This window comes from Montipora foliosa, chromosome 12 (genome assembly GCF_036669935.1).
Source record: "Montipora foliosa isolate CH-2021 chromosome 12, ASM3666993v2, whole genome shotgun sequence".
In the NCBI taxonomy this organism is placed as follows: domain Eukaryota; kingdom Metazoa; phylum Cnidaria; class Anthozoa; order Scleractinia; family Acroporidae; genus Montipora; species Montipora foliosa.
The window spans coordinates 37,337,523-37,354,636 of record NC_090880.1 but is presented as its reverse complement, the minus strand read 5'-3'; the positions used below and the strand labels follow the sequence as shown (position 1 = coordinate 37,354,636).

The window sequence follows — 17,114 nt, the reverse complement described above, 5'->3', positions numbered from 1 at the left end:
CCCTCATTAAGGGACATGCAAGTCGTCAACTTGTCAAGATATTCATATTACAACAACACTTGACAAACAAGAACTTGTCAGTTGTGATATTACAGAGAGCGGACCTTTCAGAAGAAAGGCCGATCAGTTCAGTGGGTGCATTTTGATCCGAGTGCAAATAAAACAGAGAAAAGGGGCATTGGTGTGAACCAAACAAGAAAGGCAATTTCAGCTAAAGACATTAACGACATAAACATGAAGACAGATGGACCTGGCACCATGTATGAATCCACTAAGGATACCTCCTTTCTTTGAGACATTTAAGGATCAGATCGGGATCGGAAGATTACCGGTATTACGGGATTTAGGGAGAATTTTGGTCAGCATGGCGGGATTTGAGAGGGTCCCCGATAGGGTTCTCCAATCCCGCCATCCCGACTAAAATTTTCTCTTCATCTGGAAATCCCGAACGTTTTTATCGGCCGATCCCGATCCCGGTCATGACGTCACAGCATGATGTCCAAACCTGGCCGTCAATTACAACAACAGTTGCCACCAACCATGATCCAATTGACCTTAATTGCATGTAGCATTTGCATGCAATCACAGTTTTGAAACCGAAATGATACGTGATTGTCCATTATTATATAGTAGCAGAAACCCATAAGGGTTGAAACGTGTAATGGCCCCTTGTGTGCTGGGAAACAAGCTTCTGAATATTCAATTTGCTAAGTACCATATTTGAAACAACAAGAGAGAAACATTCAACCAATCAGTTTGCAAGAACACCGTTACGCAATACAACCAATGTTCTCGCGCGAAATTAACTGGAGCGAGGGGTTTCCAAGTATGGTACTTAGCACTGAATATTCGGAAGCTGTGAACGCGCGTTACACGTTTCAACCCTTATGGGTTTCTGATAGTAGTTATTGAATCTGTTCACATTTTCCACTTTGTTAAACTCGGTTGTGAGTTTTGCAGTGTACCTGAGTGACAGGTCTACACGACTCCCTAGGTACCCTAGTGCATGTTTTGGCTTTTCAGATTTGATTGACCGCGCTCTTTTTGTAATATATGAAAGGCGGGTTTTTAGATTTCTTTGAGCAATGGTTGTCGCTCTATTAAATGCCAGTCTTTAATGAGGCTTTGTTTCAAGTTCGTCGCTTCTGGGTGGTATTGTGTGAAACGGAAAGCAAAATTCGTTTGCTCTCCTGTGGTTTTTGAAGGAGTGCCAGATTTCTGTTTTTAAATTGCGCTTCTGAGAGGGTCCTTTGAACAAGATTATTTGGATAATCTCTTTCACGTAGGCGTGATTTAAAATTTTGGATAAGCTCTTCAAATATTGTTTTAGAAGAGTTTGTTCTGAGAAGTATGAGAAGTCTGAGAAGGCTGGTGGGTGGCACGAGGACAAGTGTTGAAATATTTCAGTAGGTTTGAAGTGCGTGCGCATATTAAGGACTGAATTACCCTTGAACCTTTACCCTTTGTAAATGCCAGTGTTTGTATCCAGAAATGTCGTTTCTGTATCTGTAATTTCAGCCGTAAATTTAATTGTGGGGTGGTGTTTATTTGCTTGTTCAATGAACTGTATTATCTCCTCTCTGTTTGTTAGCCTGGGTGACTGGTCAACAAAATGACGATGTTGTTAGTTGTTGTCTACGCATGTGACAGGCATGCGCACTTATAGTTCAAGTCTTATTTAGGATGCAAAACCACTTATACGAGGAAGTTCATGTCTTACTTAAGGCACGGACAAAATAAGAACAGACGAAAATTCTGTTCTAAGATAAGACGCGTCTTACGTAAGTCACGTCTAAAATAAGATGCGAACGCTTGTTTTGTACCATTTATACGAGCAGTTCGCAGTTCGCGTCTTATTTGAGACGCGTCCTACATAAGGCGCGTCTTATTTTCTCCCGTATAAATGGCCCTTATGACTTCCTTATCATTAGGTGATTCCCTGGCTTTGAATTGTGCAACCCTACTGCGCGTAATTTCTTGCGTCATTGGCGCGCGCATTAGCTCGCGCAAAATTGATAAAATTGCGGAATTTCATTGACGCCAAGCTTAATTTGTCAAGGAATGGCTATTTTCTCCTGAACTACAACAAGTTGCCAAATTGTTGAGACACTTTCATGAAAAAACACCTTTTCTAGCTTCCAGTACCCACCGTATCTAGAATTTAAACCTTTCCCACTTCCCCTCCCCTCTCCTCATTTCAATGTTGACTGTTTAAGTTTCCAACATTTTTTGTCTTGCTAGCAACACTGATAAGGGGGGGAGGGGGGCTGCAGTGTGCGAGATAATAGGTAAATTAATAGCGCTCCATGAAGGTGAAGTGTCTCCACTATTTTTGCAACTGGTTGCAGCACGGTAACCCCGCCTTTTTAATGGTGTTATGTACTCGTAATAGGTACACGGAAAACATGTTTTAAGGAGGGCCTTAGTTATGATTTGTTACTACGGAGACCCATAAGTCCCTCATTAAGGGACATGCAAGTCGTCGACTTGTCAAGATATTCATATTACAACAACACTTGACAAACAAGAACTTGTCAGTTGTGATATTACAGAGAGCGGACCTTTCAGAAGAAAGGCCAATCAGTTCAGTGGGTGCATTTTGATCCGAGTGCAAATAAAACAGAGAAAAAGGGCATTGGTGTAAACCAAACAAGAAAGGCAATTTCAGCTAAAGACATTAACGACATAAACATGAAGACAGGTGGACCTGGCACCATGTATGAATCCACTAAGGATACCTCCTTTCTTTGAGACATTTAAGGATCAGATCGGGATCGGAAGATTACCGGTATTACGGGATTTAGGGAGAATTTTGGTCAGCATGGCGAGATTTGAGAGGGTCCCCGATAGGGTTCTCCAATCCCGCCATCCCGACTAAAATTTTCCCTTCATCTGGAAATCCCGAACGTTTTTATCGGCGGATCCCGATCCCGGTCATGACGTCACAGCATGATGTCCAAACCTCGCCGTCAATTACAACAACAGTTGCCACCAACCATGATCCAATTGACCTTCATTGCATGTAGCATTTGCGTGAAATCACAGTTTTGAAACCGAAATGATACGTGATTGTCCATTATTATATAGTAGCAGAAACCCAGAAGGGTTGAAACGTGTAATGGCCCCTTGTGTGCTGGGAAACAAGCTTCTGAATATTCAATTTGCTAAGTACCATAATTATTTGAAACAACAAGAGAGAAACATTCAACCAATCAGTTTGCAAGAACACCGTTACGCAATACCACCAATGTTCTCGCGCGAAATTAACTGGAGCGAGGGGTTTCCAAATATGGTACTTAGCAATGAATATTCGGAAGCTGTGAACGCGCGTTACACGTTTCAACCCTTATGGGTTTCTGATAGTAGTAATTGAATGTGTTCATATTTTCCACTTTGTTAAACTCAGTTGTGAGTTTAGCAGTGTACCGGAGTGACAGGTCTACACGACTCCCTAGGTCCCCTAGTGCATGTTTTGGCTTTTCAGATTTGATTGACTTCGCTCCTTTCGTAATATATGAAAGGCGGGTTTTTAGATTTCTTTGAGCAATGGTTGTCGCTCTATTAAATGCCAGTCTTTCATGAGGATTTGTTTCAAGTTCGTCGCTTCTGGGTGGTATTGTGTGAAACGGAAAGCAAAATTCGTTTGCTCTCCTGTGGTTTTTGAAGGAGTGCCAGATTTCTGTTTTTAAATTGCGCTTCTGAGAGGGTCCTTTGAACAAGATTATTTGGATAATCTCTTTCACGTAGGCGTGATTTAAAATTTTGGATAAGCTCTTCAAATATTTTTTTAGAAGAGTTTGTTCTGAGAAGTCTGAGAAGTCTGAGAAGGCTGGTGGGTGGCACGAGGACAAGTGTTGAAATATTTCAGTAGGTTTGAAGTGCGTGCGCATATCAAGGACTGAATTACCCTTGAACCTTTACCCTTTGTAAATGCCAGTGTTTGTATCCAGAAATGTCGTTTCTGTATCTGTAATTTCAGCCGTAAATTTAATTGTGGGGTGGTGTTTGTTTGCTTGTTCAACGGACTGTATTATCTCCTCTCTGTTCGTTAGCCTGGGTGACTGGTCGACAAAATGACGATGTTGTTGTTGTCCACGCATGTGACAGGCATGCGCACTTATAGTTCAAGTCTTATTTCATTGATCGAGGCGCTGGCCAAGAGGATCGCAGCTCTGGGAACGAGAATGGTCTTATTTAGGATGCAAAACCACTTATACGAGGAAGTTCATGTCTTACTTAAGGCGCGGACAAAATAAGAACAGGCGAAAATTCTGTTTTAAGATAAGACGCGTCTTATGTAAGTCACGCCTAAAATAAGATGCGAACGCTTGCTTTGTACCATTTATACGAGCAGTTCGCAGTTCGCGTCTTATTTGAGACGCGTCCTACATAAGGCGCGTCTTATTTTCTCCCGTATAAATGGCCCTTATGACTTCCTTATCATTAGGTGATTCCCTGGCTTTGAATTGTGCAACCCTACTGCGTGTAATTTGTTGCGTCATTGGCGCGCGCATTAGCTCGCGCAAAATTGATAAAATTGCGGAATTTCATTGACGCCAAGCTTAATTTGTCAAGGAATGGCTATTTTCTCCTGAACTACAACAAGTCGCCAAATTGTTGAGACACTTTCATGAAAAAACACCTTTTCTAGCGTCCAGTACCCACCGTATCTAGAATTTAAACCTTTCCCACTTCCCCTCCCCTCTCCCCATTTCAATGCTGGCTGTTTAAGTTTCCAACATTTTTTTGTCTTGCTAGGAACACTGATAAGGGAGGGGGGGGGGGGGGAAGGGGGCTGCAGTGTGAGAGGTAATAGGTAAATTAATAGCGCTCCAGGAAGGTGAAGTGTCTCCACTATTTTTGCAACTTGTTGCAGCACGGTAACCCCGCCTTTTTAATGGTGTTATGTACTCGTAATAGGTACACGGAAAACATGTTTTAAGGAGAAAAAAAGTTGGACAGTAGATATACATAAATGCCGTGAAACTTCATATGGAGCCAGACACTGAGTGTGAGGCTATGATGTAGCGATCCAATTTGCTTGCATTGCTTTGCAAGATTGAGCAGTTTGAAATCACACTTGGCTGAAAGATTTCAGCCCAGATAAACAAGTAGGCTCAAGTTTTCAGTAATATTCAGTAGCTTTAGCTATATGACAACAATTTTTCCGGTTGATTAAGGTTTGAACGCTTCTCGCGTAATTCGGTAAAAAACACTTGGAATAAAGGCATGCGGTGCGAAAACAAACTCGGTGACCCCATCAGTTAATTACATTTTTTGAATGTCTTGTGCATGTGTGCATGAGTAATTGAGTATCAATTGTGCCAAGTTTGACAAAAATCTGGATGGTACGTCATTTTCAAGGGAATTACGTTAAAGCAATCGAAATATTACGTTAAATTGACAAGGGCGGAACTGAGCTGTGTGTAAGAAAGGGGTCTGTCTCATGCATATGGTCTAGGGGCCCACATTTCTCTCTCTCACTGCCTACCGGGGGTAGGGATCTGAAAGCAGATGAATGAATTTTATGCTGGAATCTTGTGGGATTATATCAGCGCCTACAGGAAGCTTCATAGTTGTGAGACTTCCTTGCTAAGGTTAACGGAGGAGTGGAGGGCGATGCGTGATAGGGGTGACCTTGTTGCGATTGTCTTTATGGATATCTCCAAAGAGTTTGATGTAATTCAGCATCCACTTTTCAGCCTCTCCAAGCTTAAAGTTTAAGAACGATGCAAGTTGCGCTTTACTAGGGAACTATCTTTCAGGCAGATCTCAGAGAGTAAACCATGTTGAGAGGCCCAACTGTAACGCTTAAAACGACCATCAGCTTTATCACTTCCACATTCGATCCAATGGTTGTTGATACATGTCAATCTCATGACGTCAGAGCAGCCAATCAGTGAGTACATAGAGAATGGAATGTAGGTTAATGAGAGCAAAAATCAGGGTCTAGGGCTTAGTGATACTGACTAAAACTTTTCATTCCCTGTAAAGGATACATTAGAGATCTTTGAAATAGAAATAGACAATAATCTGTTTTTTTCCTGGTTATCAAATGTGTGCAAAAGGATTTATTTGATATGTCGGATCAATTTTGTCATGTTCATCGATGTATCTAAGAATCTAGAAATCCCTCGTCACTGTACGATGTAGCCCGCGAGCAGACCCTCTGAGGGACTGGGGTTGGGAGTACCACCGCAGAGAGAGAGCCAGCCTGCTCGCGGGCTATGTACGATGGAAAGGAAAGGCCGGAAAGGACCTGGCTGGAGCACTAATTGGGGACATTGTGAACTGAAGTTAACAATTAACACAAATCAAGTCAAATGTTGGTTTTTGAGGTGAGGGGAAGCCGGAGTACCCGGAGAGAACCAACAACCCACATATGACGCCAAGTCTGGGAATCGAACCCAGGCCACATTGGTGGGACCCCCTGGAGTCCCGAAAAATGTAAATTCCTGGCCAACGCAAGAATCAATATCAATCCAGACAATTGGATAAACTTTTAGCTTGGAACTGTACACAGGCTGCCCATTATCAGGATACGTAATCTATGCAGACTGCGCAGGTGATAGACCTAAAGGATTGTTCTTGTTCGCTGTTTCGCTAAAGAAGGAGAAAGAATTTGGAGAGCTAAGATCGTCGTCGAAGTGAAAGACAAGATTGCTAAACAACCTGCAGGAAGGTACTTGAAAAAGTTAATTAAACGTATCAAAAACGTAACAAAACAAATGTGTTTTTGATCCCTATAATTTTCGGATCACTAGACTTTAACTAGGAAATCCGAACAGATGAAAAATTTTTAGGGGATAAAAATATGCCTCTATCTACCGTTTAAATGCTAAAATACGTTTAACAATGCTATGTCTAAGTGGTTTTGAGCTATATTCTCGTTGGATGCCCCTGATTGGACGTCGCGCACTTATTTAAGAATTAATGCCGTGAGTCGCGGTCCATTCTGCGTAGCGTTTTGCAGTCGAAAACCTTTTCCTAACCGACTTGTAAAGCGGATAGGGAACCATAGGGAACTTAGGGTGCATTCGATTAACCGTATTCCGGAATAGGAATATATGGAATATAAGTTAGAAATCCTTCGTTTTTACGGAGATTCACATTAAAATTGTCAAACATCTGCTAAAATGCTATTTTAAACATATTTTTATCATCCTTGCTGCTTCGAAACGCGCCAAACATACCGTTTTAATCATCACTCCACGTATTCTTATTCCGGAATAGGGTCAATCGAACGCGCCCTTATTTAGAACCACCCTGACAGAGTAATAGTTAGTGAAAACCGTTTATTGTCAATACTAGCCGGGCAAATCCTACCCTGGGTGCCAGAGGAATTTTTTTTTTCAAGGTCGGAGAGAACGCTCAGCGATTGCAAATCAACGGTGGAGGACGAAAATTATTTCTTTCCTCTCGGCGCTTCGCCCCTCGCGGCTTGGCCGCGTAATTTTCCTCCTCCCAAGGAAAAAATAAACTATGGCCCAAATGCTGTCATTCTCACCAGTCCAGTTCCAAGTCCAGTCCAGTGCAGACCAGACGGACCTTTTCCAAGTGGGCCGGACCCCAGTTAGGATCAGTGAGTCACTTTTAGCAATGCCCCAACTGCTTCAAGTTTGACTTTAGAAAATGCCTTCTTCAACAAGAGGAGAGATACTCTTTTTTGTTAATGGAAAGAGGGTGAGTTTTTCTTACGGACTATCGAGTGAGTGCCCATTTAGCCAAGGTCCTATAAGATCACGAGGTCGCGCCGTTTGATCACTAACTGATAGCCGAAGGTCAGCAATTATGCAAACGTAACATCTCCACGCTTGAAGGTTTTATCGGCGTTTTGATTTCTTTTAAAGGTAGTGGAGCAAAATGCTCAGCCTGAAATGACTGTACTTCATTATTTGCGAAATCATTGTATCCTTTGATTGAATGCGCACGATTTGATTTTACTCCAGTTATGTTTTAAATTAAATGCGACGATGCTTTGATTGTTTTGATTGAAATGTTGCTTGTTGCGTTGCCAAACATTTGTTTTTTAAAGACCAATGTCAGTCAAAGCGTGAGAATTCAGTTTTGACATCGGTGGTTTTTCTGTATTAAAGCTATATATTGTTTTTTGCACAATGCAAGAGGCGAATATACCGGACCAAAATGGCGGAAGACAAAAGAACCAATGTTATTCTGATTAGCGCACGATTTGATTAGGTATTGTCATGTGCTCTTTGTTATTTGGTTTAATGGGCGTGCATAACACTGCATTCCATGGAGCGACTCTCCACTTATTCCCCTGGTACAGGATGCGGGGACTGTGACACCTGGGTACCAAAATAGATTGAGAGTGAAGTGAATGTCCCCGCATTCCCCCACTTATGCCTGAGGGTGGGACCAGGGGTTTCAAATGACTGGTGCATAATATATACAAAGAAGACTCTTCCTCTACTCAATAGACCATTTTCTAATTCTCACGGCTGGACTTATCTAGCGTGAAATGGAGGCTAGTGCCGGCAAGTTAATATTTGCCCTCATTAGCCTCCATTTCATGCTAGATCCAGTCCAGCCATGGGAATTCAAAAATGGTCTATTGGTGGTAGAGATGAAGGCAGTTGTCCAAGTTGTGGTGCCTCATGCATTGTTTTGCACCTTTGAGACTTACACTATGCTCTGGATCACCCCATGGTCACAAGGGATTGAACATCACTTGACACCTTTAACAACAACATCTACAATTGTAGGTCCACTCGAGAACTCTGAGTGAGAGTGTAAGTTACCAGTATAGATTTTACTCTGTCTGATGCCAGATGATTTTGCGCATAAATGGGGCCGCTTTCAACAGGTATAAATTAAAAGGAGGCTTGAAAGGGTTTTCATGATTATCAGTGGATGGTCATTGGTAAAGATAAGAACACTGTCAGTCCTTTCACAAAGGCTTGATTTTGACATTTTGCTTGAAAGTATTTGTAAGGGTGCCTGCCAGGCCCTAACTGCTGCCATGGCAACAGGTCTGAATTTAGGTCCAAGTTAGGCCTAACAGGCCCTAACTGTTATCCATTAAATTCCGTTTTTTAGAAAATTGTGTCTCAAGAAACAATTTGATGAGTATTTTCTCAAATGTCTTACATTCCATCAAAGCATAATGTGATAAAGGAAAAAGCTATCCAGTAGAACTTGGATGAGCTATTTCCTGAAAAAACTGTAAGAAGATGAAGTAAAAATTCTACCTTTTAAGTTTTCTCTTTTCTTTAAGTTTTCTTGATAATGCAAAAGAAAAATTAAACCTTAATAATTATTACGAACTACTGGCACTCACCAAACAGAACAAGCCTTATTTTGGGAATTTTAGCTCACACTTTTTGCATGGGTAATTATCTTGGGATCTATTCCCCACATGGTCAAAAAACCCTTTTCAATCTTTAAGCTTGGCTTGGTTTTGCAATATTCATATTTAGTAAATTTTCAGCTCCAACTATTGCATTTCTAGCTTTTTGATTGGCTAAAAAACTCCGACTATGAGCCAATAGTCGAAGTTTTATGTCATATGGAAAATAGTGTGCCAAGATGCTCTTTCCGGACGCTTTGTAAAATTGTGGAAATAAAAATCGGCGGCAAAACCCGGTTTGAGAATTTATTAAAACAATTATTCCATTCGCCCTTGTTGGATATGAAGTGATTATAACCAACTCATGCCAGGCGCTCGTTGGTTATTTTATCACTTCATATCCAACTCGGGCTCATGGAATAATTATTGTTATATAGATTGAGGGCCACTAGGGTTATCAGAATTTCCTGTTAAGTGTTACCGTCTTCTTACTTAAATGTAATGAAGGACTGAGACTTGGGATATGTATTGAATAGAGTATGAATTATTCATACTTTATGCTCATTTTTGCCAATTAGTTAACCCTTTCACTCCCAAGAGTGCCACTTATAGATTTTACTCTGTCTAACGCCAGACAATTTTACTCATCAATGGGAAACCCCACTGGAGTGAAAGGGTTAATAAATACAATGCACCAATGAAAAATGAGATTTTAGTAAACACAATAATGCAAACTGACTTTTCTGACTCACTATGTACCAAACAGTTGGACAGTTATTAAGCCTTGACATTTATTTAGTGGGTTTGACGGGTACAAAGCTTGGATGTAGCGAGGGAGGATGTGGTGCTTGCACTGTTATGATTTCCAAGTATGATCATGATCAGAAAAAGATTAAGTATCCTTTTCAAAAATTAGTATAGTCCTCTAAATAATTTTATATACCCCCTGCGAGCAGAGGCACTTCGATCTTCCTAGATAAGTTGGGAAGAGGAAGGGACTCTGCAACCCATTTTGTTTCAATTCAGGCAGATGCTAGAAAAACAAGTGTCCAGCTTAAACTCTATGTAATCCCTGAGAGCCAAGAGCCTCTGTCCAATGTGGCCCAGGATCAATTCCCAGACTTATTGACACATGAACTTGGTTGAGTTTGAGTTTGTTGGTTCTCTAATCTACACAGAGAGGTTTTTCTCTGGGTACTCTGGTTTTTCCCTTTCTTAAAAAACGAACCTACCATTTGTCAGGTTTTGCCAGCCATCAGTGCAGTCTCCAGCTTGGAGCTGGCTGCCAATAGTGTAAGCTCCAGGATGTCTCAGGCACCCAACCTACACTTAGTGAGGCAGTTGTTTATTATTATTATTATTATTATTATTATTATTATTATTATTATTATTATTACCATAATGATTACTATTACTATTATTGTTATTATTAGATGGGTTAACGGATAGGTAGACAGACAAAGTACTTAGTAGTCACAATTGGGCTTTATTGCATGACTTGCAAACATTTCTAAAGATATATTATTGGAAAGATGACTTCTCAGAAAAAGCTAGGTTAAATACTTTGAAAAAAAAAATGTATAGAAATACAATGAAGAGGAAATTATTTTGGATACAAAGAATTATGCGGAAAAGAGGTGTTGATCTTAACTCTGATAAATACACTTTTCTGCAAATGGTTGTCTGATGCCATTGTGTGCAGTGGACGGGATGGCTGTCACTACAGTGGAGGGAATTGGTAGCACTAAGACTGCCCTGCATCCAGTTCAGGTATTAAGTGATGTATGTCATTTGTTCACAAAAAGGAAGCAAGAAATTGTTAAGCAATGGGGTTCACATGATTAAAGAAATAAATTTGTTAGCAATCAGGAAACCAATTATTATTGATTCCCTAAATTTGATTGGTCTAGGCTCTGCAATTCATTAATCTTGTTGTCACAATGAAGTAATTGCCAAGGTACATTAACTCACCGTCTAAATTTACCAGGGACATTGATTCTTTGCACCAGTTTTCTGTTCACAACAGGTTGTGTGGTGTTAAATCAGCTTTAATTTCAAATGAATGTAATTATCATTATGGTGTGATAGGGATCCGGAGTAGAATCAGTGACAGTTAAGTGGAGAATAGTTTACAGTTTAAGAACAACATTGTCTTATGTATAAGGAGTTTATTCGCGAGCCTTCTATATCTTGAACAAAACCACGAAAACACTTAAATTCAGCATCCTTGGTCAGTCCATATAACTACAGCAAAAAAACTGTCCTGGTCTTGAGTAGGACCAAACTTGAGACCTGGGCACGGCTTATTTAATGAACTTCCAAACATGTGATAAGTAGTGTGTATTGATGAGTTGTGTGTGCAACTACTGTTGGTACTGCATGTAGGTTTGGGGTGATTTGAGGAAGGAGGCCGTATATATAATTATATCCAGAGTGTTTGTGACGGCCATGTTGGTGTACCCGGGTAACTAATCCTCTGGGAATTGAGCTCTGTTTTATATCATGGAATATCATGGAAACATTTTTCTTTGTTTTGGTGTAAAAACAAGGTTACTGATGTGAATGAAAATACTCTATAACATTATTGATTAATTATTCTAATAATATTAATATAAAATGAAGTTAAATGCATTAATGCAACAGAGTTAACAACTAGGAGTGGCTTTGGTCAGTTCTTGTCAGTTGTTTTGTAATAATTTTATTTGCATGTGCATCTGATTCCTTGTGCTTTGGGTTGTAGAGCTTATTTTTTGGGGTGGAAGGAAGAAGGAGCATGTTGTGTGGAGCGTTTAGCAGTTTTTCCCCTTCCCCCCCCTCTACTTTCCACTTTTTATCAGTGTGACGGGTGCCTATCTTCTCTGCTGCCTGGGGGATCATTTCTGGGTAGTCATGTTTGGCCAGCCATGGGTGCTGTCTCCATCTTGGAGCTGGCTGCCAATAGTGGAAGCTCCAATATGTTTCGGACACCCAACCTCCACTTAGCGATGCAATTGTTAATTATTATTAGATTTGCCCTGGGACTGTAACATACTGTCTGAGTTGACCATGCATTTATCTTATAAAGGAACGCATTGCCAAATCCCATGGCTCTCAGTGTGGATTCTGTACCCCAGGGATTGTGATGTCCATGTATACCCTCTTAAGGAACAACCCTGTACCAACTCACCCAGAAATGGAAAGTGCATTTGAAGGTATGTTGAAGGACAAAAGAGACCTTTTGCCTTTCCTCTCTTCATCCAATTGATTTCTTTTTTGAGAAATTTATTTTGTTGGGTAATGGTATGCATCAAGTATTTGCATGCATGTTGATTTTGATAAAGCAATTTTCTCTTCAACCGCAATATCAATTACAAGTGTCCAGATTCAAAAGGACACTTTATCACCTTTTAAAAAAAGTATGAAGTGTGCCTAGCTATGTCTATTTCTAGATACTCTGTAATTGGCATTCACTCCTTTGTCTATTTCAGGAAACTTATGTCGTTGCACCGGCTATCGACCTATTCTAGAAGGTTTTAAAACATTTACAAAGGTACTGCTTGTTTCAATCTAGGTCAGAGAAATGAAAAAAGATTAATTCCCAGTTACCCTATTCAACCCTTTCACCCCTAAACCAGCCTTAAAACCGGCCATACTTAGTATTTTACTCTGTCTGAGGCCAGAGTATTTTATTCTGTCTAATGCAAGTAGATTTTACTTGTCAATGGGGAACCCCCAGGAGTCAGTAGGTTAAGACTTCTAAGTAATGCTGTAGATAAAGCGATGGAGTTGTTGATGGCTAATAATAATTATAGTACCAGCCTTTTTCTTAATTTTTTTTAAAATTAGGTTTTGTTAGTTCCTGGTTCAGGCTAAGTTTATTGTTGTTGTCAAACTCAAATTACCGGTAGACTGCAAAACAGCTGTATTTTTGCACTGGTCAAATGCGCTCTCCCCAGTCTCACTCTTCGATTTCACCCTAGGCTTGCTCGCTTGCTTGATGACGCCGCATTTGACCAGCACAAAATACAGCTGTTTTGCTGTCTAAAAAATGTTGTGCCAATTTTTTTTTTGTCATACTCAAGTTATGTAAGTCTCAATAATTTTGTTATTGTTTGTGAGAGAAAGCTGAATTACTTGGCTTGGCATAAACTATAAGCTGCTTGATTTAAAGGGCTACTATGATCAAAAAAAATTTCCTTTTTTTCTTCAGGTTTTGAAAGTGTGTTCGCTTAACACCTTACTGACAAAAATTTTGAGCTTTGATTTTTATCCAAAGGGTGTTTATTTTGACTGTAAGTTTTGGATTTCACGGCCTGCCATTACTCTAACTCAGGTTCAAAACTAACCAATTGGACCTCAGAGGGTTGGATCTAGGGAAAAGTGATGTCATTTACAAACCAGCTTAAAATTTCAGCAACACATTTTATATGCAAAACATGAATTTAAAAGTCTGAAAGCCCAAAACTCCCGTGCTGCACATTAATTCTGTGCTGTACACATGCATTGCATTCTTTAACTATTGAGTCTCTGATGTCATTTTCTCGTCGACCCAGCTCTCTCAAGATTTTAAAGTTAGTAATGGTGGACCAATAAATAAGAAAATTCCAGTTAACATAAACAGGTGTCTTTTTAAAATCAGAACTTAACACTTGGTTCACTTACTTTAGTGTTTAGTTAACATGATAGTTTTGAAATCCAAAGAATGAGAAGAATTTTTTTTGGTCATACATAGTAGCACTTTAAATGTCACATTAATTTTTTGAGTCCATCTTAATTTAATAAACTGAGTTTCACAGGTCTAATACACTTAAAGTTACATTGGTACTTTTTAAAGGAATGCTGTGGAAAGGGGATAAATGGCTGCTGTGCTGAATTGAACCAAAATGGATTCAGTTATAATCACACCACGCTGAATGGTGAAGGAAAGGTGAGTTTTGAAAACAGATCATAACCTAACAAATTATATGCATGGGCCTTGGAGTACATTTGAATGTTGAGGGGGGGGGGGGGGGAGGTTTGGGTAAGGATCACAGAAGTGTGAGGAAAGGGGGAGAGGTTTAGGAGAAAACAACATCGTAGGAAAAAAGTGGGGGGGGGGGGGGGGAGACAAAGACCCCCAGCCGCCCCTCTCTGTGGCCCCTGACATGTAATAAGGAGCAATGTTCGTCATAAAGGTGTGGCATGTAACGTTTCACTCAAGCTCTCAGCACAATGCAACACTGGGGACACCACTCGTACAGTCACCAATAAATGAACACTTTTCTTTTGAGCTGAGACAAGGTGACAGCATCCTCAACCATCACTGTGGGAGCAGGACTGGAGCAGAGGTGAAATCGCTTGCCTCCCACCATTGTGGTCCGATGGAATCCTACTCTCAGCATCGTGTGGATTGAGTTTTTTGTTTGTCTACTCTGCTTCAAGAAGTTTTTCTTCGACTAACCTGGTTTTCCAAGGCAACAAAAAAACATTGACATTTGCGCTACATGTATCTTGAATTTTTTAATTTCATGTGAAGTGGAGCACTGTATACTTGGGACTTGAACAAAGTGATGAATTTATTATTTATGATAATATCTTTATTTTATGATTACTAGAATCCATTTTAAAAAATTTAATTTAATCATCTTACAAACATTGCAGATATTACACCACCATACAACCTACTTGTACATGTACATAGACATCACGTCATCTAGTCCCATCAAGATAATATGTTACATTGCTTTCCCACTAGAATACTGATCAATACGGACAGCTGAGAGGATATAGAATACAGAATTGTCTTATTTTGGTATTTTACAGGGCTGTGAAAGTTTGTTCAAGGCTGAGGAATTTACACCATATGACCCAACTCAAGATGCCATTTTCCCACCAGAACTCATGGTAACCTTCAATCTGAGAGATTTCAGCATCTTTTGGGGAACATTGTCAAATATGTCCAGAAGTGCAAGTACACTGTAGTGAAATGCAAAAAGCATGCTGAAGTGTCTCTTTACTCTTCTTTTCAACTTGAACATTACCTAGTTGTGTCTTCTAATGCAAGGAATAAAATTCACATGTTATATGAAAATGGTTATAAAAACCTATAACTTAAAACTGACACCAACTGCTGAAGAACTCTGAAGGTTTTGTGTACAGGATGCCACAGCGGCCATGTTGTTGTCAGTACCACTTTGTGATGTAGTTGAAATTAATCATGAATTTCTTTACTTAAAATCGTGGATACAAGTGAACAGTGTCATTTCAGGTCTTTTGTTATTCTTGGTTTTCACGTCATGTCAGAAAAAACTAAAATTAAAAATTTTGATTTAATTAATACCTTCATTGAGTAAAAGACATTTCAAAGATATACCTGCTGGCCTGTTTTCAGCTCGGTAGCATGCTTTTTTTTAAAAAATAGAGCAGTTTGAATTTCAAATTTTCTTACAATGCATGACATCTGGATTGCTTCTGAGAAACGTGTCACGTACACGAAAATATTGATTCACCACGTGTTTTCGAGTTCTGGATAACCAATATGTTAAGGTAAGTGTCTTACGGTAAATAGAATAATGGAAGTATTTTCAAGTTTAAAGCAGAGAGAAAAAATGTTTGAGAGAGCCAAAGTACATGTAAACTCCAGATGTTTCCATTGGTTTCTGGCCGCCATGGTGGTGTCCTTCACCGTCGGCGGCTTCCTTGGAGAATACCCTCTAGAGGGTAAAGGAACTTCCGATGTTAAAGAAGGTGTACCTTTACCTTTATCTCTGAGGGACACAAGTTGCAACATAGAGTCTCCAAACTAAACACTATAATAATATTATTTTGAGTGGTACCCTTTGCCGAATAACTTGAGTTTGGAATATCACACAGCCCTAAAACTTTGACATGCTGTTTATTTCCTACCCTTCTACAATATTTCAATTTCTTGACTTAATTTATTGAATGATAAGCAATTTTATTTTTTGTTTGCATGATACTTGTGTGACATGAAAACCAAGAATAATATTATCCTTGTTGTTGGCTAGCAAATTTGTAGCTTTAAGGCTGTGGATGGTAAAACTTAATATATAGCTTACTAGACAAGTCATTTATCTTCTTTTTAGCTTCCAGAAGCTGCCAAGCCAAGGAGCTTGTATGTTAAAGGTGATATTGTAACGTGGATCAGGCCGGCAACATTAAATGAGCTGCTAGAGTTGAAAATGAAATACCCAAAAGCTAAATTAGTGATTGGTAATACTGAAATTGGTGAGTACTCAAGGTCATTACAAGAGTTTAATTTTTCATTTTACTCTATTTGAAGAGGCTTGTTGTTTAAACTCAATGCCCTTGGTTCACTTTAGATGATTTAAACTGTTTCTCAAGCTGTACTACCATTGCATGCACTGTCCAGTGTGACAGTTAGATCTAGAGACAATATTATTGTACTCTATCCACACTTTTGGGTCCCCTCCAGGCTCCTGCTTTGGCGATCTTGATTCCAAATGAGCACCTAAGCTTACCTGTGCAATCAACGCACACCTATGAGACCTCCTGGTTCTAATCTTAATTTCCTGATTTTTTAGTTACAAAATCTTGCAAAATCAGGTAATCTTGATTTCATTTCAATGGGGAAAAATAATATTTTTGTAAACATTTGGGACTGGAAGGTAGGATTAATCATTTTGGGAAGATGTAATATTGTATTAAAACAGTGATTAAATGGCCATTTACCCATATGAAAATCTAAATTCGAAATGGTTCTAATGAACCTAAATCAGGTCCAATGTCATGCTCAGGGTCGTGGATATGACACCAGCCCAAGAATTGGGGTAAAGGGTTGGAAAATCTCCATATCTGATTTTCT

The 17,114-nt window shown here is 39.6% G+C and overlaps 1 protein-coding gene across 1 annotated transcript in view; it reads left to right on the top strand.

Moving 5' to 3' along the window:
* Positions 1-10,949: 10,949 nt before the first annotated feature.
* Positions 10,950-17,114, top strand: part of LOC137978533 (xanthine dehydrogenase/oxidase-like) — a 34,386-nt gene continuing 28,221 nt past the window's right edge. Inside the window, exons 1-6 of the mRNA XM_068825509.1 lie at positions 10,950-11,080; positions 12,375-12,501; positions 12,778-12,839; positions 14,124-14,216; positions 15,092-15,172; positions 16,375-16,516. Coding sequence (XP_068681610.1) covers positions 10,997-11,080; positions 12,375-12,501; positions 12,778-12,839; positions 14,124-14,216; positions 15,092-15,172; positions 16,375-16,516 — 589 coding nt within the window. The 5' untranslated portion in view covers positions 10,950-10,996. The remainder of the gene's footprint in view (positions 11,081-12,374; positions 12,502-12,777; positions 12,840-14,123; positions 14,217-15,091; positions 15,173-16,374; positions 16,517-17,114) is intronic.